Below are 25,827 nucleotides of genomic sequence, written 5' to 3' on the forward strand. Positions count from 1 at the left end.
ATGCTGTCTTCATGCTTCGAAGCACATAGTGGGGCTTCCCACTCATCTCTCTCTCCTACTGGGGCTACCTTACTGCGTTTCCCCTTTCCCTTCCTTCACCCACCCAGGTAGGTAGGTAGTCCAGCTCTGGTTTATGGGAAGGCTGGAGGTAAATTTGCAAGCAGTTTGCAAAAGTCAGAATGCCTTGCCCAGGCACCACTCTAGATTCTAGACAAAATGAAGGAATGCTTAAAATAACTCATAATACTATTCAAACCCACTATTTAGGACATAGCCTAGGTTTTGAATAGTGGTAGAGATGGGAAAAAAGCAGTAGCCACTTAGATGGTGGGTTTGAAGGAAAAGAAAAAAAGAAGAATACCTTTCTCCCTAAGTTCCAGGCCCCTTGCACAGCTTTCCAAATGATGCGGAAGGAATGGGAAGGCACCCCTTGGGTTCTTCCTTGAAATTAGGGCCCATTTAGGGGAAAGGCAGAAATCAGGACATGACCAATTCCCACCCCCATTTCCCAGCACGTCTCACAGATCCCCGCCCAGACCCCACTTGGTTGCCAAGCACACCCAGCTGAGAGCCTTCCCTGCCTTGCAGACACAGCCCAGGGAGAGCCACCAGAAACAGAAGCGAAGGCCACATTTATTCCACTTCTTGAAGGTGCAGGCCTTGGACCTGCCCAGACTCACAGGCCTGGCTGCATGTCCCAGGACCAGCTGGAGCCTCAGAGAGTGAGGGAGAGCCAAAGGGGCCCCAAGACACTGGCATTGGCCTTGGCCACCTATTTTCTCAACTTTAGGCTCAGTCAGACCAAGTGTAGAAAGAACAGGAGGCTCTCTATGTTGCCTGGGGCTGGGAGTGGTGACCCTCAGAAATCACAAGGGAGCGGAGAGAGCTGTGTTCAACATGAAATGCTTGAAGAGGAAGGAAGACTGTGATGAGGTCGTTTGACCTAATGCCCTGGGGAAACCCCAGGAGGCCTTCTGTCCTGTTGGCTAAGGAGTGAAGTCCTATAAACCAGAGGGAGTGGGAGGGCGTATGAGAGCCTCTTCTCCCCACGGCCCAGCCATGGACATGGAGGAGCAGTACCTGAGCCTGGAGAAGATAGAAAGCTCAGCCAGGCAGTTGCTGCCACACTCTTTCCTGTGGGTCCCAACAGAGGTGGCCTGGTGCCCAGTCTCAGCTGTGCTGCTTCCCAGGGAGAAAGGCAGTGGAAGGTAATGCTGGCGACATCCTGGCCAGCAGCCAGGAGGGAGGTAGGCTGATGTGATGGGACGGGATCTTGCCCTGGGTTGGTCTCACGGTGCAGAAGAGCAGTGTTGGAATCATTCTAATGCTTCAGGATGTCTCATGCGCCCCATGGAGCTCAGACATCAGGAGGTGCTGGGACTGTATTTAGCCTACAAGAAAAGGTACAGGCTAGCAGTGCCCACCTGTTGGAGAGGCCTGCAGACCACACTCCAGGGCCCAGCACAATTAGCTTTCAAGAACACTGAGCCATTCAAGTCCTCAGCTCTCCCCTTGTAGCACCCTCACTCCCTGACAAGAACCCACTGGCTCTCACCTCTGACTGTATGTTGGAATCACTTGGAAAGCTCATGCAAATCCTAACCACAAGCTGCACCCAGAGTCTCTGGGGCAAGATCCAGGCGTCTGTACTTTTAAAAGCTCCCCTGGTGATTCCAATGTGCAGCCAAGGTTTAGGAGGGGAAAGGAGTTTAAATTGATTCATTTGGCTCTTTGGCTACAGCTCTGAATAAGGAAGTGAAAATTCACTAAAATAAAGTTTTGAGCTATCTGCAAATAGATGACATATCACAGCAAGAGCAATTTTTGTTGGCACTAAAATTAGAACTTCCTGACCAAGAGGGCTGTTTTGGAAAATCCTTCCAAGAAGCTATCAAATGTCCTCTTTGTGGGTGTTTAAGAGGATGAGTCCTCTTGCTGGAACAGGACAGGGAGGAGATTCCTCCCTTACCCAAGGACCCTCTGAAACTCTGGGGACAAACCGCAAGCTCTGCTCCTGGTTTCTCTACCTCCTGGCCCCAATTCTAGTGTGACTGGAGTAGCCTCTGGGGAAGAAGTAACATTTAGTGAGCCCTTCCCTCCACACCCCCCTACCCCCAAGCACCTTGCATATCTCATTTTTTTAAATCCGTATGTCAGCACCATGAGGTAGAAATGATTACTCCTGTCTCACAGGGGAGGGAACTGAAGTTCAAAGCTGAACACACCTCCCGGGGTCACGCAGTTGGTAAGAAGCAGGGTCAGGATTGAAATCCTGTAGGAATCTCTGCGGACTCTACCCTGCCATTGGTTCTCAGACAGGAAAATGACAGACACGAAGATGACAGGCAGGAGTGGGAGATGCATGCACGTGTGTACATGTATATAAACAGGGCTGTTGGCCTTCAGGGCAAGCAAGGACCATCCTTTATCCTGAGGTTATCTCTCTTTGGTGGTAAAATGTGTTTTATAAAGTGGGGTTACTAGATGGCAGGGCTTTTTTTTCTTACTTCAAATGTGCTTACTTGGTTATGTGAGCAGCTGGTAACTCTGTTGTTCTCGAGTTTTCTTTTAGAACTTTACTGGTACGTAGCCAGGTGCAGTGGCTCATGTCTGTAATCCCAGCACTTTGGGAGGCCGAGGCAGGCAGATCACCTGAGACCAGGAGTTTGAGACCAGCCTGGCCAAGATGGTGAAACCCTGTCTCTACTAAAAATATAAAAATTAACTGGGTATGGTGGTGGGCACCTGTAATCCCAGCTACTCAGGAGGCTGAGGCAGGAGAATTGCTTGAACCCAGGAGATGGAGGTTGCAGTGAGCCGACACAGTACCACTGCACTCCAGCCTGGGCGACAGAGTGAGACTCCATCTCAAAAAAAAAAAAAAAAAAAAAAAAAAAAAGAAAGAAAGAAAGAAAGAAAGAACTTTTACTGGTATGCAAAATCTCGATCTCAAGAGTCGGAGCCCTGCTGCGTTCCCACACCAACCTCTCACGACCCCTCAGCACCCCGAGGAGGGGAGTCGAATCAGGAGGTGATCCTGCAGCCCCGGTCTGGCCCATGAGCATTGGCAGGAGGGACGGGAGCCCCACAAGGCCAGAGAAACACCGGCCTTGGGCATCGTATCCAAGCTGTCTGTGCTGTGGCTTCCTTGGGTAGCACATGCGGATGAAAACAGCATCTATCCTGAGGATGGCTGTAATTCAAGGAGGCATCTGGGGCAGCTTGGGTACAGAGTGCATATGGAGTGCAGAGCTGGACACAGGCACAAACCCCATGCCTCCAGGCCCCCATCTCCCCGACAGCATGGAGGCTCACATTTTAAAGGCTGTAAGTGAACCCTACACCTCCTGAGGATGTCAACTTATTTGTGGAAAACACCTAAGCTTCAACAGGGCTTCTTGGAAAATGGACACGTGTCATCAAACCTGCATGGGCGGGCTTGGGGATTCTTCACCTGCCCCCGCCAGGCAAGGGTAGCTTGAAGACCCAGCCCTGACCCACACAAGGTGAAAGCTCCTTACCGTTCGATGATGCGGTTGTTGTCCAGGAGGTCAGACGCCAGCAGCTTCATCCCCTCGCAGAGCTCTTGCATGCTGCCCAAGGCAGAGGCAGGAGAGGCGGCTGAGGCTGGAAGTTGCCCTGCCCAGACCCTTTTCCTGGGAGGCCCACCCTCCTCCGCAGCCCCACCAAAGAAGCCTCTTTATTCTTTTTTGTTTGCTTATTTGAGACAGAGTCTTGCTCCCTTGCCCAGGCTGGAGTGCAGTGGCACAATCTTGGCTCATTGCAACCTCTGCCTCCTGGATTCAAGCAATTCTTATGCCTCAGCCTCCCAAGTAGCTGAGATTACAGGCGCCTGCCACCACACCTGGCTAAATTTTGTATTTTTACCAGAGATGGGGTTTCACCATGTTTGCCGGGTTGGTCTCAAACTTCTGGCCTCAAGTTGATCCGCTCACCTTGGCCTCTCAAAGTGCTGGGATTACAGGCGTGAGCCACCGCGCCCAGCTAGTCTCTTTAATCTTGCCTCCTAGGCCTGGCATGAGGCCAAACCCCTCAGGCGCTAACCTCAGCATGCTCTGCTCCCCGCAACCCCCTTCCACACAGATACACACCCGCTTTCTCCCCAGCACTTACTGGAGAAGCAGGTCCTTTCGTGTAGGGCTGGGGTAAGGAGCTATGGGAGGCGGCGAGGCCTGAGCCCCCTTTGCTCGGTCCTGAAGGAGCTGGTGAGATAGCTCTTCCAGGAGCTGCAGGGAAGCCATGCTTTGGTCAGCAATTAATAGCCAGCTTATGTGTGGCTGGGTTGGGGGAGTGCTTGAGGAAAGGAAGACATGGGTAACAAGCGCCCCAGCCTGCATCCCCAGAGCATCTAGAGTTCTTCTGCCATGCCCACCTTGCTGAGACTCTCCTGGACCCCCTGGGCTTCTGTGTTACAGGCAGCCACAGAACAGCCGACCAGGCGCAGGTGGTTCCTGGTCTCGTGCACCACCCTCAAGAGAACACACAGAGACTTAGAATTAGAGCAAGACTCAGCCCACTCCCCAGGGCTCGCCTAGCTGCCATCAGATCCGCACATGGACACAGGTGGGTCCCCGGTATTTTCCTCCCTCGCTGCCTCTGCCCTGCCAGCTGTGCCCTCCACGCTTGCCTGCCCCACTGCAATAATGCAGAAGCACACAGCTGGCTGAGGCTGGGAGGGCCCCTTCAGAGCCGCAGTGTGGAGCACCAACAACATGCATGTGGCTGGGGCTGGGTGACGCATGCCAGCTATGATGAGCGTGGCACCAATCAGGCTGCAGGGAGGCAGAGGATAGCCCACACCAGGGCTCTCATTGTGGGGAACTGCCCACACTCTCATTTCCAGTGTGAATTATCTTCTATCTCTAAGTGGAGGGAAGGAGCAGGGACATTTTCCCCAAGGCCCAGAGCCATTAAATCAGGGGCTGGTGCTCAGCCCTGGCCACACATTAGAATCACCTGGAGAAGCTGTACTACACTGACATCCAGCCCTGCTCCAGAGTAATTACACCAGAATGTGTGGGGGGTTGGAGTAGGAGAAGCAGGCATTGGTATTCTAATATGAGGACGGGTGAGTGCCCAGGTCTCAGCCCCATAACAAGGCGAGGTCCTACAGACCTCAGAACATGGTAGCACGCGGGAAATTGTCCTCTCTTCTCAGGAGGGGCCAATGTTCACACAGGCAGGGGATGGAGAGTGGGCCTGATCTGAGAAGGCGGAACCCAAAACTCCTGAAGGAGACAGTGTGACAGAGGGTTCTACTTAAGGGCCACTGCCACTGTCCTTTTCCCAGGGGCACCTAGTGTTCTCCTAAAGGAGACTTCTCAATATAACCAGGTGGAACGGTAGAAAGAATCCAGATTTGATTTGATTTTACCCCTCAAAAGCCCTGAAGAATCCAGATTGTAGAGGTAGGCAGAGCCACATACGAGTCTTGGGTCTGCCACTTACTAGCCATGTGATGTGCAGAGGAGACCTGTTCTCAGAGCCTCAGTTTCCTCATCTAGGAAATAGGGTGATGATATCTACTGTATAGGGCAGGTGTTGTAGGAGTAAATAAGCTGAGCTATAGAAATCTCCCAGCCAACTGCCTGGCCCACCCAGGGACAGAAAACCACTCACCTGCTCACACCCCTTCACTCACTCCTTCCTCTGCCTCAGGGCTCCACAAAGCCCTGGGTCCTCTGAAGCCTAGAAGAGCCAGGCTAGGCCCTGGGCTCCATGAGCTCAGAAGGGGCTGTTACCTCATCCTCTTGCCGTGCGTGACTAAGGACGCTTGATACTTCTGCACGCACTCCTCCTGGAACACCTGCAGGAGTCTTTTGGCTAAATGACTGAAATTCACCCTAGAACGACAGGGAACCAAGGTGCAGATGAGCTGCCAGAACCACTGTGCACAAGCCCACCATCCCTCAGTCTCCATCAGTCTCCGTCACCACCTTGTCGTAAGTGCCCAAGCCCTGCGTCCACAGCAGGGCTATGTCTCTGGGAAAGGAGGAAGGACGGTCACACACTTGGATTGTGAAGGCTGCAGTGGCCAGCAAAGCCCAATCAACAGGGAGATGTGGGAGACGAACAGCAGGTCCTTGGGGAACACACCTGTGCTCAAGCTTAGTCCTCAGGAAAGGGAAGGGAAAGTGAGGCAGCCGTAAAAAGAAGGTGTGTGAATGCGTGTGTGTGTGAGACAGAAAGGGGTTGGGGTGCTTGTAGAACTGGGGGAGTGAGTTCCCAGATAACCATTAAATCAGGGAGGGCCTCCTGGATGTGAGTGCTTCCGGGCAACATGGGAGACAGAGGGCCGGGGGAGGCAGGGAAGGTTCAGGCAGAGGGCAGAAGCAGGAAGTGGTAAGTGGTGCATCAGTGAGGAAAACTAGAGGAAAAAAAAAGCCTGCAAACAGTCTTGTCCATACCAGAAGTAAATCCAGTTACATCAAGGTTGCATCTGAGAAGTCTCCCTCCAACTAAGCTATGCATACTCCCTCCCCTGGCCCCAGATAATCTGTTATCCCCAACTCTGCTCAGCTGCAGTCCGGGACAGGGCCCTTCACTGCTTCTCCTCTGGCATTGAGGACCGCTCTGCCCTGCGGACACCCACCCTCCTGCCCCCCCGCCTGCTGGTGGACAGGCCACTCACTTATCCAGCTTGTGAATCTGCTCCTCGTTGTAGCCAAGCCCTGGAAGAAACAGACAGAACAGACGTCACCTATTCAATCAGTCAATGAAACAGAGTGCAGCAAAGGTCGAGAGACAGTTACAAAGATGAAGACAGCCCAGCCTGTGCTGCTTCACGGGAACTCAGGGCCCAGCGGAATAGGAGGGGCAGAGGAGTGAAGCCAGCACCCAAATAGCTGATTAGGACAAAGCCGGGGCCTCAAGAAGCCATGGGGAAATTGTGTGAGGGCCCCAGGGGAAGGCAGTCTGCAGTGCAGGGCCAGGTGGGGACGTGGGGGTTGCTTCAGGTGGGAGGTGGTGGATGAAGTGGGCTTAGAAGGAGGCTCGGTCAACCATAGCCCCTTATCCAGCACCCTCCCAGAGTGACTGGTGCCTGCAGCTGGGTGGTCCCATCCCTGAATGTTCACGGGCTCTACCTGCAACGAGCTAGAGAAACCAGGCCACCACCTTCTACCTCCCCGCTCTGCCCAGCCACTTTTGCCAGAAAGGCTGAAGCTTTCATGGCCTTGGCTGCCTCCTGAAGGGCCCTAAGGCTCATGCACTAGGGAGATGCTGCCCCCTCCTGGTCTTCGCAGGAATGGGCCTCCAGGGTGGCGGCAGCCCCAAGGTGAAATGATGATGGAGGTTCACTTCGAGGGCTTCCCCATCCCACTCCTCTCATAGCAGAGTCCCCCTCCTGGGCCCTGCACTCGGCCACCTGAGAGCATGTGTGCAGTCTGAGAGACCTGGGGCAAACCTCAGCCCTTCCTCCTGTTGGCAGGCGGGACTAGGCGAGTGATTTCACTTCGCTGAGCCTGTCTCCTCATCCATGACAGGTGCCACACGGGAGTCCTGTGAGGCTCATGCGAAAGAGTGCCCTGAAGACCACCGGGCATTTTAAAAAATGGTATCTTTCAACATGCTGGGTTTTAACAGTTAGGGGTTCATTTTTAATTTTAATAAAGGACTCTTAAAGACCAATAGAAGTAAAACTCCTTTGAGGCTGTAAAATGGGATGGTTAAAAGCAGCTGGACCTAGATTACTTGGGCTACTTAACCTTTCTGTGTCTTGGTTTTCTCATCTATAAAATGGGGAGGGTAACGATGCCTAGAGGTTTTGTTATTGTTGTTGTTGTTTGAGACAGGGTCTCGCTCTTGCCCTGGCTGGAGTGCTGCAGTGGTGTGATCTTAGCTCATTGCAGTCTTGAACTCCCAGCTCCCAGGCTCAGGTGTTCCTGCCACCTCAGCCTCCCAAGTAGTTAGGACTACAGGCACATGCCCACGTCCAGCTAGTTTTGTTTATTTTTTGTAGAGACGGAGTCTTGCTATGTTGCCCAGGCTGGTCTTGAATTCCTGGGCCCAAGTGATCCTGCCGCTTTAGTTTTCCAAAGTGCTGAGATTACAGGCATGAGCCACTGCACCCAGCTGCATGTATGTGTGTATATGTGTGTGTATATATATATATATACACACACACACATATACACACACACGTATATACACACATATATAAAATTTAGTTTCCCAATAGAGATGTGTTATAAATGTTATATATTATATATATGTGAATTTTATATATATATATGTGAAATATAAAACAATAAAGCGATGGGAAAGCATCCTGTAGTCCCAGCTAGTCAGGAGCCTGAGGTGGGAGGACGGCTTGAGCCCAGGAGGTTGAGGCGACAGTGAGCAGTGATCATGCCATTGTACTCCTGCCTGGGTGACAGAGAAAGGCCCTGTCTCAAATATATATATTGGCATGTAATTAATATAAACAGAATTGCTAAGGAAATAAGTTATGTATTTATGTGTATATATACACATGGGATTTTGAAGATAGCACAAAAAGAATATAAGGTATTTCTTTAGTGATTTTGTTTATATTGATTACACGCTAAAATGACACTGGATATATTGGGTTGAATAACACATTAAAATTAATTTCACTTGTTTCTTTCTACTTTTTAAAAATTGGCTACTAGAAGACTTAGAATTACATACGTGTCTGGCATTATATTTCTATTGGACAGTGGTTTTTAGATAATCCCAAGGATAGAAGAGAATTTGGCAATAAAGCCCAAGAGCTTCAGTCTACAGATTAGGAAATGCCTGGGGCCTGGGAGAAGAGGGGGAGGTTTGGTTCCTGGTGTGTTAGTTCCCCAACCTGAAGAGTCAACTGGAGCCTCCGCAGGCTCCCTCCAACCCCCTCACCAGCCCTCCCTGGGTCCCACCCTTGCACCACCCCACAACGGCAGTCACTTTGGACAAGCAGCTTCCCACCCCCGAGCCTGTGAATGGGCTGCCCCTGCCACAGCATCCTTGTGAGGATTAATGGATCATGCAGCCAAAATGCCTGACCCAGTGACTCAAAATGGGACTTTGCCTGATCCCCCCTTTTCTGGAAAACCTGACTATCTCAGTGCCCCAAGGACACAATGGATAGTGACATTCTATACTTTAAAGTGCCCTGCCAAGGTGAGAGGGCTCTTTCCAGGACCACCTCTCCTATAGCACCCAGGCCCCAGCCCACTGGATCCCCCAGTCATGTGATCCAAGTCTCTCATGTGGCAACAGGCAGGTATGTAAAGTTTTCACGTCCCCCACTGGCCTGCAGGCAGCTTGCAGACAGGGGCCCTGCCCTTACAGCAGCTGCACAGAACCATCCACTTAGTGGGCCCCCAAGAACCACCAGCTGGAGGTTAGTGGCCACTTAGCTGGAGGTTAGTGGCCACTGGTAGCACCAGTGAAAAGGAAGAAAGAAGAAAGAAGGGAGACAGAGGAGAGAGAAGGGGCATCTGCCCTCCCTGGGCTCACCTGGCCTCATCCTAGACTTCTTGAACTGTTTGTAGATGAAGTTCATCTTGTCCAAGCAGCACTGAATCTGCTGGATGCTGTGGGCAGGAGACAGGGACCAGGTGTTGGAAGAATCTAATAGCACAGAGGAAAGAGGGAGGGAGGGGAAGGGTGGCAGTGGAATAGGGGAGGAGCCTCACTGCCACAGTTTTGGGGGATCAATCTGGGAGTGGAGGTGACTGTCTCGTCTCTAGGCTTATTTGAGACCCCGTACAGTCAGCCAGCCATCTCTTGTTCTCATGGCTTATTCTTCCTCTCTCACACACATGCACTCACAGCATGAGTTAAGTAGGAGATAAGAGAGACAGGAAGCCAAGCAGGACAGGCAACAGGAACGTGGCCTTTACTACATGAGAAGTTGTGAGTGTAGGCCCTGGGAGGGAGCCTAGGCCCCTGAAACCTAAGAGCGTGTCTGGCAGTGACAGCTGGGGATGGAGGGGAGCTAAAATCTCTCTCTGGTCAACTGGAAAAAGCAGAAGAATATAGCTTCTTGGTTTACCCAATGTGTGGCACACAGCAGAAACTTAACATAAATAATGAATCAATAATCCTTGTTGAAAACAAGAATGAATCAACAGGCCTCGGTCCTGCCCGGAGGCGGAGGAACTGGGGAGATGATCTCCCGAGGACCTTCTTGTTCTGGGGTTGAAGGTCATTATTATTTCTTCCTTCCCCTTTTCAGGCTGGAAACAAACACTTTGTTTGAGAAGTCGGGAGTGTCTGGGAAAAGTTCTTCCTCACCCATGGCCTATGTAGCTCCACTTCCTCCCTGCAGCACCTCCAAGTGACCCCATCTCTGCTATTTCTGGAGCTTGACTCCGAACAGAGCACAGGCTTGTTCCAGGGCTCTGCCAGCCGAAGGAGCCTGCCCCGCCAGGAACATGTGGGTGGAAGATGAAGTAGCTGGGACAGGCCTCAGATCCACAGCCTTCATCCAAAAGACAAGGCCTGGGATCCACAGCCTTCATCCAAAAGACAAGGCCTGGGATCCACAGCCTTCATCCAAAAGGACAGGGCTCAGATCCACAGCCTTCATCCAAAAGGACGAGGCCTCGATCCACAGCCTTCATCCAAAAGACAGGGCCTGGGATCCACAGCCTTCATCCAAAAGGACGGGACCTCGATCCTCAGCCTTCATCCAAAAGGACAGGGCTTCAGATCTGCAGCCTTCATCCAAAAGGACAGGGTCTCAATCCACAGCCTTCATCCAAAAGGACAGGGCCTCAGATCTGCAGCCTTCATCCAAAAGGACAGGGCCTCAGATCTGCAGCCTTCATCCAAAAGGACAGGGCCTTGATCCTCAGCCTTCATCCAAAAAGGACGGGGCCTCAATCCACAGCCTTCATCCAAAAGACAGGGCCTGGGATCCGCAGCCTTCATCCAAAAGGACAGGACCTCGATCCTCAGCCTTCATCCAAAAGGACAGGGCCTCAGATCTGCAGCCTTCATCCAAAAGGACGGGGTCTCAATCCACAGCCTTCATCCAAAAAGACAGGGCCTCAGATCTGCAGCCTTCATCCAAAAGGCTCGGGGCCAAATGTGCTCTGAATTGAGAATCGTCTTCTGATATCAGAACGGCAATTTGGTACCCACACAGTGTATTGTGGAATGGCCCGAGCAGGGCATCAACTCCTAATCAAACACATTCACATCTCCAAAGAACCACAAGAACATTCACCCTAAGTGGGATAAATTCTATAAAGAGCCTCATTCGGTTTAGGTCAGGTTTTATGGCCAAAACAGTGAAGAAAACCTCCTGTGGTGTTCAGAGCTGTTTGAATTTAGAATTGAGGGCATGGGATGATGGATGGGGATAGGCCCAGATTACAGTAGGCACTAGAGAATGGGGAGGAGGTCCGCACTGGGCACCACCCATCCCCTGGTCAGAGACCACAAGGCAGGCAGCGGCTCCACACAGTCAGCTGGTGCCTGGGGGAGGGGGGTATTTTTATGTCTGTTAAAAGGGAGAGTGGTGCCTTAAAGGTTGTAAACCCCTGCCTGGCTTAGGCCAAGAACATAGGCTTTGGAGGTGGACAGACCCGACCTGAAGCCACCTCTGTCATTTGTCATTTACTGACTGTGACTCAGGGTAAGTTAACCTCACTGACTGAGGTTCCATAAAAAGGGCATTATCATAGCATCATTATTGTTTTCAGGATTCAACGAGATGCTGTACATGAGAGGACCTATCCAAGGGCCTGACACAGAGAAAGGGAACTAAAGTCTTCTTTTATTCAGAATTATAGCACCTGCTAAGATTCCCAAGGCATTCCTCAAACTCCAAGATGGGTGCAGGACCCCAGATCCTTTTCTCCTCCTGGCTGGTGTCTGGGGCAGTCGGGGGGTTCTTGTTTATTGCTGGATCTCCCTCTACTCCCCCATGCCCTAGCACCCTTGCCAAGAGAAAGGGAAATGCAAGCTGATGTCTATAAAGGCTAAAGGTTACTGGACCTTGGAGCTGCCCACTCCCCCACTCCCACCCCACAAAGAAGGAAAATCCCACAGACCTTCTGTCCTCATGTACCTGATCCCGGCTCTTCACCAGCTCCCGGCTCAGGCTGCTCAGGCTCTCCTGGGTCTCCGTGATATTTTGGGAGCATCTGGAGAGGACCTCAGCTAGCTGTGGGGCAAAAAGGCAGACCCCCGTGGGGTCTTCAGCCTGGGCACTGGTGGGCAGGCTGGCTGGAACACGGGACCCCAGCTCTGATCCTGCTAAGCCCTTGCCCTCCAGCCTCACTCACAGTCCGCAGCCTGGACCTCAGTTCTGCGGCCGCCTTCAGTTCCTGGATCTCAGGTGTTCCAGCCACGCTGCTGAACCTTGAGGGAAGCAAGGAGAAAGGCCACATTTGGGGGCTTAGGAGCAGCCAATGTGGGAGGCAGAGAGCTCTGTGGGCACATGCTGGGCATAGCACCTGTGGGACAGCCTTGCTGGCTCTCCGGGTCTCTGGGGAGTTTTGTGTTTGGGACAGAGACACCATCCTGAAGAGGGCTCTGCTCACCCAAGTTGTGACATTGTTGAGTATTGCAAAGAATAAAGGTTGAGACAGATTGTAACATCTTGAGTCTATGAAGATTCAGGGGCCCATGATGCAAGGCTGCTATTAATGATCTCCTTACCAGGAAACTTTGTAACTAAACGGAAAGAATTAAGTTCCTGTCCAGTAGAAACTGTATTTCTTGATTAGCTTTCTGATGAGGGAAAAGCTATATTTTGTAGACTACTAGGCAATGATGTATCAGAAGTTAGAACATTATCATCTTGCTGCCCAGTGAAATCGTTCTCTGGGGCATAGCTTTACAAGCAATGATGGATGATAAAGGGGTGGGCATTTGCACGGTGACAAGGTCACACCACTCTGCTTCTTTCTTCTACAGGACAATGTAACGGTACAGTAGAGGAATCAGGCCGTCACCAGCCAGTGCTATGTCAACATACAATACCCGGCATCATCAATAATATTCTAGCAAAAAATGTTCAACTGGAATCCATCTAGCCTTGGGCACTCCCAGTTTAGGCCTGGCACAGTGGTTCATGCCTGTAATCCCAGCACTTTGGGAGGCAGAAGTGGGAGGATTGCTTGAGACCAGGAGTTTGAGATCAGCCTGGGAAACATAGTGAGACCCTGTCTCTACAAAAATAATAATACAATACAATACAATACAATACAATACAATACAAAATAAAAGCCAGGCATGGTAGCTCACACCAGTAATCCCAGCACTTTGGGAGGCCAAGGTGGGAGGATTGCTTGAGGTCAGGAGTTCAAGACCAGCCTGGCCAACACAGTGAGACCCTGCCTTGAAAAAAAAGAAAAGAAATAAAATAAAATACTAAAAAAAATGTTTAAAACTTCCCAGTTTACAGAAAATGCTGAGAAAGAAGGACAAGACAAACAATTTCAAGGGGAAGCTCTAGATGAGTCCAGAAGGTGGGGCAGCAGACGTGATCCCAAAAACAGGTTATAAAACAGCAAATACACTATCATTTCATGTTGGTTAATGTTTACTCATAGTAGAAAAATATCTAGAAGGATGTGTACTCCTAAGGTGTGATAACCTATCTCTAGATAGTAGGTTATGGGATTTTAATTTTCTTATTTTTGCTTATCTCTGTTTTCTAACTTTCTACCATTAGTATACACATTTTAGTAACAATCATGATTTTTAAAAAGTATGCTGTGTATTTTGGCTTGGGAATGGAGGAGCAGGGAAGGAAAGGGGAGCTAATAAAAGAGAGAATCAGGAATGAACTGCAGGCTCCTTGAAGACAGGGGTGCTGTCGCTTTGCTCCTCGTACATCTCCAGTGCCTAGCAACGTCTTCAGCACACAGTAGTTCGTCAGTGCATGGATGCTGAAGGCGTTACTGAGTGCACAAATGGATTCTAAGGCATGGGAAATTTGACGGCAGAAGAGGGTAAGGCTGGACCCAATCCATCTCCACAGGGAGTCAGGAGACATGGGTTCAAGTCCTAGTCCTGGCCGTCACATTTGCTATCTGCATGACCTTGGGTTAGTCCTTTAGCTCTCCAGGCCTCAGGCTCTTCATCTATAAAACGAGGAGACAAATTTCCTTCCTGCGACATAATAAGGTGTTCATAGGGATCAAAAGGGACCTCGGAGATGAAGTCTTGCCTGGAATGTCTTACCTGGCGGTGGGGCTGGGGGAAGCCCCAGGATTCCCAAAGCCCGTCCTGGCTGCCTGAGCAGTGCCTCCGGATGGCAGCAGCTGCCCAGGAGGGCCAGGGAGCTTTGGGACAAAGGCAAGGTTGCTCTGCCAAAGGAGCTGTCCTGGGGAACCTGAGGCAGGAGACGCACACTGGGGGAGAGGTGAGTCACCAGGCTGGGCAAAGGTGGGCCACTTGGCATGAGGTGCTGGGTTCCTCCAGTGTGACATTCAGCTCATGAAAATACCTGGTTCCACTGCGGGTGGAGCTAGTGTCTTCAGACCTTGGGAGAATCTACAGGTCTAGGGATGTTCAGGCAAGAATAGGCTTGCAACATGTGGGAGCTGGGAGGCTGCAGAGATCATCCAACCCTCTCATTTTGAAAATGAGGACACAGAGGCCCAGGTAGGGGAAGGTGACAATGGGCTGGAGCCACACCCAGACTAAGAGAAGAGGCTGCACCTGGCCCTCTGGCTCCCTGCTCACAACTGTTTTTTTCTCACCATCCTCCTCCTTGATGGAAGGCTGAAATAGGCTTCAAAGCAGGCACTCGCCTGACCCTAGCTCTCTAGACACACCACGGAGGCCACCTTGGAGGAGGCTGCAGAGCCAGAACAGGGGAACAGCAGCCAGCGGACACCAGGATGCCAGGACGCCAGACCCAGGCCAGCGTGCCACTCCCCACCATGCCTGTCCATCCAGGGCAAGTGGGCAGACAGACACCCAAAAAGCTTTCCCAAACACATCTTTCTAAGTCAAGAATCTACAATGGCTCTCTACTGGTTGTTTTATTGGGGTCCAACCTCCCTCTAGCTGGACTCCTTCAGGGCCTCTATGCATTCTTTCCTTCCCTCCTCACCTCCACCTCTGTCCGCCTCTGGCTTAGCTCTGGGCTATCTGCCATCGTGACTGAGGCTTCAGTAAGCCTCCCCAGCATCCCTTCCTTTCCCCCGAACAGGGCCCTTTTCTTCTCTGTCTCTGCACAGACCTTCCTGCCTGAGGCATTCTTCTTCTTTCTGGCCTTAAGAGCCTCATCTTTCAGGAAGGCCTCCAAGGTTGCCTCTACCCATCTCAAATCTCCTCTTACCCAACAATCCCATCAGCCTTCACTTGTCCAGGAAGGGCTAGCTGCTCCGGAGGAAGCATGGGCCTCTCTGAATGACAGGATGCCACATCTACCCCTGGAGCCCCCTCTGTGCCCTGGACAGAGCTCTGCTCAAAGGAGATTCACTTGCAGTTCTGCTGACTGAACCCCACTCTCTGTCACCATTTGAGAGAGGCTCAGTCTGGATGGAGACTCCATCCCTGTTATCTGGAGATGCTCCTCTTCCTCCTCCCTGCTCCTCCACCTCCCAGCTGCCCCATCAACTGCATTGCTGCTGCGAAGCAGGAGGCACTTGGGGCTGCATGAGTCAGCCCACAGCTGGGAAACTCCCTGGAGCTCCCTGAGGACAACGGCTTGGGGGGTGGCGGGAGGAGGGGGCCTTCAGGCATATGGGCAGTCTCTGATCTTCTGTCCCCAAAGACTTCCGCCACCAGTGGCATCCCTAGGCTGCAGAGCTCCCACCCTCACCCGTACCATGGCCTCGTGCCTTCCAGGATTTGGGGTGCTGTGCCTACTTCTCAATCGTGCTCTGGCCAATGAAGTCTTCCCACATTCCCCGTCTCCAGACCCTTCCACTTGGCTTCCTCCTGCCAGGTCTCTCTCTTTTTCCAACCCATCCCCTCTTATTAGCCCAAGACAAGGGAGTGGAGGGAGTGGGGTTCCAAAGATTGCGGCAGGGAACCCAAGGAAGGCAAGGATAAGTTGAAGACTCAGAGAAAGCAGGAGATGAGGCATGGAGAACGAGACTACCTGGATCTCCATCCCTGGTCACATCCAGGGACTGTGTGTGGGTGTGAGCCCTCCCCCTAGAGTTCTGCTGGCACTTGGCATAGGGTGAGCATTCTAAATCATTCAGAGAAGGACTTGGCAGGACACAAGCCCCTTCTTGGGATAAGGAGGCCCCCTTGGTACCTGGAGAGTCTGTGCCCCCATGGGCCCCTTCCCCCGCAGGTGAGGGATTGGGTTTTGGGGGAGCCGTTGCAGTTATTTGGTGAGGTGGTGATAAGGGATAGGGTGTGGGTGCCCTCTATTCTAGTAGGGCAGGGAAGGCAGGAGCCCTGGGTTGGGGAGGAGAGGTGCATTGTTGGAAGTATTGAGGGTGAGGAGCAGACAGGGCAAGGCTGAGAGGTCCCAGCTGGCCTGGGGCGAACACCCACCTCTCGGTTCCCAGGCTGCTGCTGAGGTAGAGGAGGGATGTCCTTGCCACTTCTAGAGTCCGTCTGCATGTGGCCTGGAGCACCTCCCTGTCCAAGGGGAGACTGGGTCAGAGCTGCCTTGATTAGGGGACTCAGCACCGTGCATGCAGACAGCATCCCAGGATACCATCCTCCGCCTCCCCCTCCTGCCCGCCTCCCCCTCCTGCCCGCCTCCCCCTCCTGCCCGCCTCCCCCTCTGTGCCCAGCCCTCATGACTACTCACATGACCCAGTGCAGCCCCCGCAACATTAGCTCCTGCCCATCCAGCAGGGCCCGCGCCAGCCGCAGGGCCTGGTAGCCGGCGCCCAACACACCCTGAAACACACAGAGGTGAGCAGGGCCAGGTCCCACGCCTCCTACCCTTGGGTCATGCCCCTCCCCGCCACCTGGGGGTTGCCCCTCACCTTGGCCGTGTTGTAATCCGCCTGCAGGTCCACTTTGGGGACGAACTTGGGGATGTCCAGAGCAGCTGCAGACAAAGACCCTGTCTGAGGGGCCTGCCTATATGGTGCTGGGTCGGCTCATCTTTCATTATTTCCAGCTCACACTCACCCCTTACTGCCGATCTCCCACCTCAGGCTTCACAACTCGCCCTGAGCCTCCCACCTTGCCAGCCTCAGCCGCACTTAAAGTTGTGATTCCTCACTGCCACACTGCCACCTTGTGGCCACCTTTGAGAACTACCTCCTCATGCCCAAGAGCCGAAAATGGACTAAATCACCCTCTTGTCCACAGGTTTTGAGGTGAATACCCCTTCCTAGCCTTAGAGAAAGAAGATAAAACTGGAATTATTCAATTGAGAATAAAGGACATTTTTGCCAGAGTTTGGAGAAAGGCACAAGCTCTGGACCCCTGACCCCCTTCCCTTCTTTCCAGGAGCTCAGATTTGGGCTTCTTCCAACACAAACTGCCTGAGGCTTCCCCACAAATCAGAGATTATGGAAAGTGCATTAAATCCAGATCTCCCTGTTTCCACTGGAGCTCTTTCCACAGCTCTGAGGATGCTGGGAAGCCCCAGGGAGGTCAAGCCACCAGCCCACGTCATGTGGCATCTCAGAGGCGTCTGCAGAATTAGAACCCACATCTGCCTCCTGCTCCCTGTGGCCCCAAAGAAACGCCCACAAAGAAAAGTAACCAATGGCCTGGATTGCAAACTCCTGTCTCAGAGGAAAATGTGGGGAGGAGAAAGATCCAGCCCGGGTGGCTCTACTCACGGTCCCTGAAGGCCAGCCCCTTGGGGATGGCTGTGCTGAAAAGGGTCAGGGGGCTGCTTGCTGTCGTGTGGGCGATGTGCTGTGCTGAGACGCTGGGCTCGAGGACACAGAGGTGACCCTCAAAGAGGTACTCCTGGTGCCGGGGGGCCACACTGGTCTGCTTGTGCACGGCCTCCTGGAAAATGGCTATCCTAGACACAGCCGTGGTGGGGAGCAGAGGGCAGGGGGTGTCAGTAGGCAGGGCAGGGGGCTAGGGTGGCCTAAGCCCCAGCTAAGCACTGCCCATAGACAGGGCTCTGTTTTGCAGAGGGAGGGACGGGGGTGGTTTTCTCTGTCATCAAGGGTGGAGAGACCAAGGGGAGAGTTCACATCTTATAGTGATGGAGACAGAGTGGGAACAGGTCCCAGGAGTCCCAATACCCAGCCTCTGCCTCTGCGCCTCTTTCTGTCACACTGCCATTAAAATTTACCTAGTTCTATAAAATTATCCAGGAATCAAGGGTTCTATGAGAAGTACCTTTAGGAAATGTACAGCCAACATACCCCACACACACAATTCTCAGATGTACAATGCGTATTAGCATTAGAAAATATACTGACTCTCTGAAGTACATGCAAGAAAACCTGTTTAGCTTTAACTTTGTAGAACTAGTCTTTTTCCAACTATGTTTGGACCCGGAAGCGTTCCTATGTACACACTCCTCAGAACATGCTGTGGGAGATGCTGCTTTGGACATGCACTGCTGCTTGGGTAGAGAAGGTTCTCACTGCTTCCCTCCCTCACCCCCACTTACGTGTTGTGGGCATGGATATAGATGTGGTGCAGGACTGCCTGGGACAGGGAGAAGACATGGACGACAACTCGCTGCAGGATGTCACTGGTCTCCGCAAAGAACTGGTCGAAGCCCCAGCACTTGGCCTGCTCCACCTCCAGGATGTTGGCCAGGATGGGCACCAGCTGGCTCTGCAGCCCCCTGCCCTCCCAGGACATGGAGACTGTCAGGGGCGGGGGCCCAGACCTATCCTCCTTAAGCAGGCAATAGGAGCATTCTAAGAGAATGTCCTGAAGAGCTAGGACCAAGATGGTGGGGCAGGGTGGGTTGGGGAGGAAGAGCTGGAAGAACTCGTTCCAGCATCCAGATGGGAAAGTGGTGTGCCCAAGCCTGCAGCATGCCCGGAACCTGCTGGAACAGGCCTGAGAAGTCTTGGCTCAGCAGAGAGAAGTGATACCCGGCTCAGACTCCAGCATCACCCCCCCCCAGCAGGGTCCCACTCACAGTGACAGCTGGCAGGTGATGGGGAGGGTGTAGCTCCACTCCAGGGGCCCGTTCTCCCTCCTCTGGGCACCTGCAATGGCCCCAGCCGGCTTCTCTGTGGTGATCCGGTGCCTGGGGGGGGAGCAAGGCCGGGTCAGCGGGATCCCCAGCCATCACATTGCCGGGCAACGACACACTCAGCACAAAGGGCTCGGAGCACAGGTTCAAGTCACCCAGCCACCCCAAAGTAGCCTGAGAGATGGAGTGTGAGAGACCTGGCTCTCAGCTGTGAGAGCGCCTTCCCTCAGCACTCCTCCTGGAGCCCTTTGCTTCAGGTAGAGACACCTTTGCCCTGTCCACTGCCTCTCCCCGCTGCTACACTTCCCTCAGCCTGGCCAGCCTCCTCCACACCTTTGCCCATGCTATGCATGGCCCCAGTATCCTCTCCTCCTCTTTCTCTCCCTTCAGAGTCCAGCCTTTCCTGACCACCCCCATCCATGCTGGTCTCCTGCCCCTTTTGTGGGCCTGATATAGGTTCCACACAGCTGGACCCTGGGGCTGAGGCGGGTGCAGCAACCTTTCCACTAAGCCAGCCGACATCTCCTCTGCTCCGGGCGGTGTGCTCAGAGGGAGCCGCTACTGTCTCCAGCCACTTGCTACTTCCCTGTCCGACGGCACAAAACCGTGGAAAGACCTTGGACCTGGGAACAGGAAGCTGCCACCTTTGCCCCTGGTGAGCTCTGCCACCTTGGGCAAGTCACTCTTTGAGCTTCGGTTGAGACAAGGAGAGCAGTAAGGGAGCGGAGGGCTAGAGTGAAGCATCGAACTAACACAGGGCATATTCACAGACTCCCATCAGCCCTGGGCAGAGCTCAGCTGCTTGTTTGATATGATTAACAAAAAGAGATCCACAAAGAGCCTGGGTGGGGGGTGGACCAGAGGAGGGCCGTGGAGTGTGAGGGGACCAGAAGACACAGCAAGGAGCGGTGGGGGAAGGGGCAGGGGACTGCCAGTCCCCCCCATTCCCTGCCCTGTGGCCCGCCGTACATGATCTCCTTGTTCCGCCGGGGTCCACCGAAGGGGATGAAGGGCAGGCTGCCAGTGGCTGCATGGTACAAGGTCACTCCAATGCTCCAGAGATCCACAGTCACCCCGAACGCTTTTTGCTGGGGCTTTCGAAGCACCGCCCGCTCATACATGTCGGGATGCTACCGGAGAGAACCAGAACGCAGCCATGAAGCAGGAGGGCTGGCAAAGGCCTGAGACCTGTCAGACCCCCTTTCACCGCCTGCAGGTGAAAACAGAACTGTTCAAATCCTTTTCCTTTGTCATCTTAAAAATGGGTGTCAGCCTCACCTTTTCCATCTTAGAGAACAGAATGCATTCTTCTGGTTGGGGTACAGGGGAGAGACATAACTCCTGTGGAAGCAGGAGGTGGGCCACACCCCCTCATGGGGGCTCTGAGGGGCTCACAAGGCAACGGGAGCCCTCAGCGTGGGGCAGCGGGTCTCCAGCAGCTCACCCACCAGGTACTCCTCAGTCCCGTAGACCGAGACGAACTTCTCATCATCATCCAGCTCCCGGGCGGCCCCGAAGTCTGTCAGCTTGTAGATGCTCTGCCCCTCCTCCCCCACGAGGCGCATGATGTTCCCGGGCTTGATGTCGCGATGCACGATGCCGTTCTCCCGCAGGTGGTTCATGCCGGCCACTGGGGACAGACGGGGAGGCCACTAGCTGGCTCTGGCCAGGGACAGTCTAGTGTCTGAGGCTCATCTTGGTGGGAAGGCTGTCCTTGTGTCCAGACAGACAGGAGTTCCCGTGGGCTGATAGAGCCACGGGACAGGCAGAAGGGCAGAGACGCGCATGGGGCTTAGGAGGGCATCTCAAGGACACTAGGGTATGGAGGTGCCATCTGGATTCTCTAGGAAACCAAGAGGGATGGTGGCTCTGTCTCCTCAAGGGCAGCACCCCTCTTTGTATTACTTCTTTTGATTAGGTGTTCAATTATGGTAAAATATGCATAACAAAATTTCCCATTTTAACCAATTTTAAGTGTACACTTCATTGGCACTAAGCACACCCACGCCGCTGTGCCACCATCACACCATCCATCTTAGAACTTTTCTCATTCTCCAATTTTTTTTTTTTTTTTTTTTGGAGACAGAGTCTCACTCTGACACCTAGGCTGGAGTACAGTGGTGCAGTCTCGGCTTACTGCAACCTCTGCCTCCCAGGTTCAATCGATTCTCATGCCGCAGCCTCCCAAGTAGCTGGAACTACAGGCGTGTGCCACCACGCCCAGCTAATTTTTGTATTTTTTTAGTAGAGACAGGGTTTCACCGTGTTCGCCAGACTGGTCTCAAACCCCCAACCTCAAATGATCTGCCCACCTGGGCCTCCCAAAGTGCTGGGATTACAGGCATGAGCCACTGCACCTAGCCTCATTCTTAAAAATTGAAACTGTACTCATTAAACAACTCCCCATTCTCCTCTGCCCCCATCCCCTGGAAACCACCGTGGTACTTTCTGTCTCTAGGAATGTATGAGTGGAATCATACAGGATTTGTCCTTCTGTGTCTGGCTTTTTTCACTTAACATAATGTCATCAAGGTCCATCCATGTTGTAGCAGGTGTCAGAATTTCTTTCCTTTTAAGACTGAATAATATTCTATTTTAGGTACCTTCTACATTTTGTTTTTACAGTTAGGATGTTTCCACCTTTTGGCTATTGTAAATAATGCTGCTATGAACATTGGTGTACAATCTTTTTTAGGTTTAATTTTTAAGTTGGAATTTTAAATGAAATGATTAGCAGGAGTCAGACACCTGAGTCCTGTCAGCATCTGTCCCAGGCCTGCTGCTGGTCTGAGGGTGGAGGCAGGGACAGGGAGGGGCTCACCCACACAGCGCAGCACCACCAGGAACTCATCCTCAGGCAGCCCAAAGGCGTTCTCAGGGCTCTCCAGCACGCTCAGCAGGCTCCCACTGGAGCAGTACTCCATCACCAGTACCTTCTGCCGGCTTCCCCCCTGTAGGTGGGACAGAGAGGGGCTCCTGAGGACGGCACTTCTCCCCACCCACCAGGAAGAAGTGGCTCAGCCTGGAGCCCAGATCCCCCATTCTCCAGGTCCCAGCTTCCGGCCTGGCCTTCCCTCCTTGGCCTCACACCGATCCCACACAATGGAATCCAAAGTCACTTATTCCAGGAAGCCCTCTCTGCTTAGGTACTGATTCTGTCCATCATTCCTTTCCCGTGCACCACTACCACACCCTTGCACCCTTTGCTCCCTTCTGCAATTCGCCTGCTGTCTCTGACCTGCTGATGAGCATGGGACCAAATCTCTGTTATTGTGTGGCCTGATTCTCCCCAGACCATAAGGGTCAAGGACAAGACCATTCTCTGACCAAGCACCGGACCCACCGTCTCCTCCACCGCAAAGAGCTTGACGATGTTCTGGTGGTTCAGCTTCCGCAGGACCTCAAACTCCCTCACCTGCACCTCGCGGGGCCGCAGGTAGCTGGTGGTGTTGAAGACCTTCACAGCAACCAGCTCTCCGGATTTCTGCCATTGGGGAGGGAGCAGTGGGAGACAGCATGGGATTAGCACATGCCCCACTCCCGCAGGGGAGCAGCCACCCTCTCCTGGGCCTCCATTCAGCCTCTCCAGCCAGCCCAACCCCAGAGATTAGCCTGGTTGGATGGGGGCTCCCATCCGCACCTCCTTTCCCTCTCAAGGGGTAGACAGTCCAGCACTGGGAGGTGACAAGATCCTGACACTCTGATCTTCTGCAGGGGATGGCTTGTTGTCATTATTACAATTGCTATTGACAATCATCACAGGGCAGCTAACACTCCTTGGGGTTAGCAGCAGGGAAGGGATTGGAACCTGGTCTGTACAGCTCCAATTCTTTTTTTTTTTTTTTTTTGAGACAGAGTCTCACTCTGTCGCCCAGGCTAGAGTGCAGTGTCAAGATCTCAGCTCACTGCAACCTCCGCCTCCCAGGTTCAAACGATTCTCTGCCTCAGCCTCCCTAGTAGCTGGGATTACAGGTGCACGCCACCATGCCTGACTAATTTTTGTATTTTTAGTAGAGACGGGGTTTCACCATCTTGACCAGGATGGTCTCGATCTCCTGACCTCGTGATCCGCCCACCTTGGCCTCCCAAAGTGCTGTGATTACAGGCGTGAGCCACTGTGCCCAGCCGGCTACCACTGTTGAGTAAGACAGAGTGGATATCATCTCATATATTCTCGTAGGATAAATCCAAACAAGGCCTAATTCCCCGCTCTGCTATTCCTAGATCCCATTTGCTGTTACGTTCCTTGGATGTTTGCCTTGTTACTTCACAGTTCTCTTGCCCCAACTCGTGCCCAAGAGAGGCATCCTCTCAAGGAGCCGTTTTCAGCTCCCTATGCCTCTGCTCAAACCCACAGTGTGAGTGTGCTGCACAACATCCAGAGGTCCCCATCCCACTGCCCTCAATGCCCACTGGAGGCTGACTGGGCCAGCTTCTGAGGCGTGAGGGGGCCAAGGCTGGGCTGGACAGGGCCTGGCCAGGGTTGCTTCCTACCTTGTTGCGGGCCTTGTACACACTGGCAGTGGCCCCCTGCCCCAGCAGGTCGTCTGTGTGCCACAGGTAATTGGCTGTGCTCTGCATCTCCTGCCCTGAGCTGGCTGGTCACCTTCTGCCTAGAGAAAGAGCATGCTGGGGGCCCAGGATTCCATTCCTGGCACAGGGTGGCCACTGGTGGCCTGACCTGTAACTGTGCCCCAAGGCTACCCTAAGAAGGGCTCCATGTGGCCAATCCACAAGCAAGGGAGCGGGGGAAGTGTGAAGCACAGAAAGGTTAAGTAACTTCCCCAAAAGGACGCACAGCACAACAAGAGGGCCCCCACTGAGCCCTCAGCCCACAGCCAGCACCTGTTCCACCTGCTGCCTGTCCTGGCTCCCCAAGTCCCCTTGAAGCCCCTCCCCAGGCAGGTCATTCTGCAGAGACAAACCTCATGTCTCTATCACCTCTCCCCAGCACTGAAGATTCGGGGGTTTTGGGATCCAGGCTTGAGATTGTCCCAGGAAGCAGAAACAGTATAGGAGGAAGGGCCCAGGGTCAGGCAGCATCTCCCACACCACCACAAATCTCCAGGATTGCAACATGAGTCCAGAGCCACTCCCCCAGCCCCCGCTGGCCTGCCTGCCAGGCCCACCACTTCCTGCTGCTGTGAGCTGACAGCTGGGCCAGTACTGCTCCAAAAGAGATGGGGCTGCTTCAGAGTGTGTGTGTGTGTGTGTGAGTATGTGTGAGTGTGTGTGTGTGAGTGTGTGTATGTGTGTAGGGGGTTGGGGAGAAGGGTGTGGGTGTGTGTGTGTGAGAGCAGGGTATAGGGGAGGCAAAATTCATCATTCAGCCATTGGGAGAATCTGAAACCCCCTACAACTCTGTTTCCCATCTTTGTCCTCATCTTTTCTCCAAAGCCTGGTTCTCCTAAAGCAATTAGTACCAGAAAGTGTATCCTCAGAAGTTAAACTCAATTTCTCTTTGAAAAATAACGCCAGGGCTGGCCTTTTTGGGATACCTGGGGACAGAAGCATTAGAAGGGCCACCATCCTTTAAATACTTTCTTTTTTCTTTTTCTTTGTTTCATTTTGACATAAGGTCTCACTCTGTCACCCAGGCTGGGGTGCAGTGATACAATCATGACTCATTGCAACCTCCACCCCCTGGGCTCAAGCAATCCTCCCAACTCAGCCTCCTGAGGAGCTTAGGACCATAGGCGTGCACAACCACACCTGGCTGTCTTTTGTATTTTTAGTAGAGATGGGTTTTTGCCATGTTGCCCAGGCTGGTCTTGAACTCCTGAGCTCAAGCAATCTGCCCACATGGGCTTCCCCAAAAAAGTGCTGGGATTACAGTTGTGAGCCACCATGCCTGGCCACTTAAATACTTTTAAATAATGCTAGACTAGAAAAGGCATCTTCGTGTCCTAACATCTTACAGGTTCTCAAACTGAGGGTTGCCATGCCTGGAATCCTATGTTCCTTCGCTCTGAACTTTTTCTCTGTGTAATCTTTTCTAAAAATGCAAATCCTTGATAATGTCAGTTCATTGAGCCAGAGGCCCCTTTAAGAGATTGGTGGTCAACTCCTAGTTTCAGATCAGGTAGGAGTGGACATTACACAGAAGCAACTGAGATACTGAGAAGCTTCCTGAAGACAACACAGTAGCTCAGCATGAATGAGTGGGTCTGGTTTTCCCCGCTGAGGCTGGAGCCAGCCAGCAGGTCTGGGGGCTGGGGCTGGAGCAGAGCAGGCTGAAATCAAGGCCAACGGCTCTGATATTGGGGCAAGGAACAGCTGAAGACTCTGGGATAATAGGCAGTGAGGTGCAAAGCTCAGAGCCCCAGACAGGCGGTGTGCCCCTGGATTCTGTGCCCGGGAGCTCTGGTTGGGGCACATCTGGCTCAACTCTGCACGCTCTGCAGATCCTCCCCCCACCACCCCAAGCACCTGGTGCATAGAAGGGCTCAGCGGCCCTCAGCCAGTTGTTGGATGAATGAGCAGCGGACAGTGAAGCATGTGAGATGCCACCCACCCACCTCTCCCCTCCCCTCCCCTCCCTCCTCAGGGCTCTGCTGTGGCCAAGTGCACTTACCCCACACTCTGAGCTGCCCTGAGTCAGGCAAAGGCTCTTCCTGGCGAGCGTATGTTATGCTTTCTGTCTGTGGCACGTCCAGGAGCTGAGCTACACCGGAAAGAGGAGGGCGGATGAGAGGCGCCCCTCAGTGCAGTTGCTTCTCAGCCTCCATCAAAGGCCACCGGCCCTAGCCCTTTAACTCTTTCCTGTTTGTCACCTTCCCCCACAGGGC

At 53.0% G+C, this 25,827-nt stretch overlaps 1 protein-coding gene across 6 annotated transcripts in view; it reads right to left on the reverse strand.

Moving 5' to 3' along the window:
- Positions 1-613: 613 nt before the first annotated feature.
- Positions 614-25,827, reverse strand: part of IKBKE (inhibitor of nuclear factor kappa B kinase subunit epsilon) — a 29,576-nt gene continuing 4,362 nt past the window's right edge. For 2 of the 6 annotated variants that reach the window (XM_054521902.2, XM_002809548.5), the window contains 21 exons: positions 25,614-25,703; positions 23,534-23,652; positions 22,383-22,523; positions 21,861-21,990; positions 20,488-20,669; positions 20,009-20,169; positions 18,983-19,093; positions 18,500-18,679; positions 17,706-17,896; positions 16,896-16,960; positions 16,715-16,806; positions 16,453-16,539; positions 12,267-12,342; positions 12,033-12,145; positions 9,487-9,563; positions 6,653-6,692; positions 5,763-5,864; positions 4,394-4,490; positions 4,135-4,247; positions 3,522-3,593; positions 614-1,391 (listed from right to left, as the gene is read on the reverse strand). In XM_054521902.2, coding sequence (XP_054377877.1) covers positions 1,358-1,391; positions 3,522-3,593; positions 4,135-4,247; positions 4,394-4,490; positions 5,763-5,864; positions 6,653-6,692; positions 9,487-9,563; positions 12,033-12,145; positions 12,267-12,342; positions 16,453-16,539; positions 16,715-16,806; positions 16,896-16,960; positions 17,706-17,896; positions 18,500-18,679; positions 18,983-19,093; positions 20,009-20,169; positions 20,488-20,669; positions 21,861-21,990; positions 22,383-22,523; positions 23,534-23,620 — 2,151 coding nt within the window. In that variant the 5' untranslated portion in view covers positions 23,621-23,652; positions 25,614-25,703 and the 3' untranslated portion in view covers positions 614-1,357. The other 4 variants (XM_009238545.4, XM_009238551.4, XM_009238547.4 and 1 more) reach the window with 4 other exon arrangements.

The sequence above is a fragment of the Pongo abelii genome, chromosome 1, assembly GCF_028885655.2.
Source record: "Pongo abelii isolate AG06213 chromosome 1, NHGRI_mPonAbe1-v2.0_pri, whole genome shotgun sequence".
Lineage (NCBI taxonomy): Eukaryota > Metazoa > Chordata > Mammalia > Primates > Hominidae > Pongo > Pongo abelii.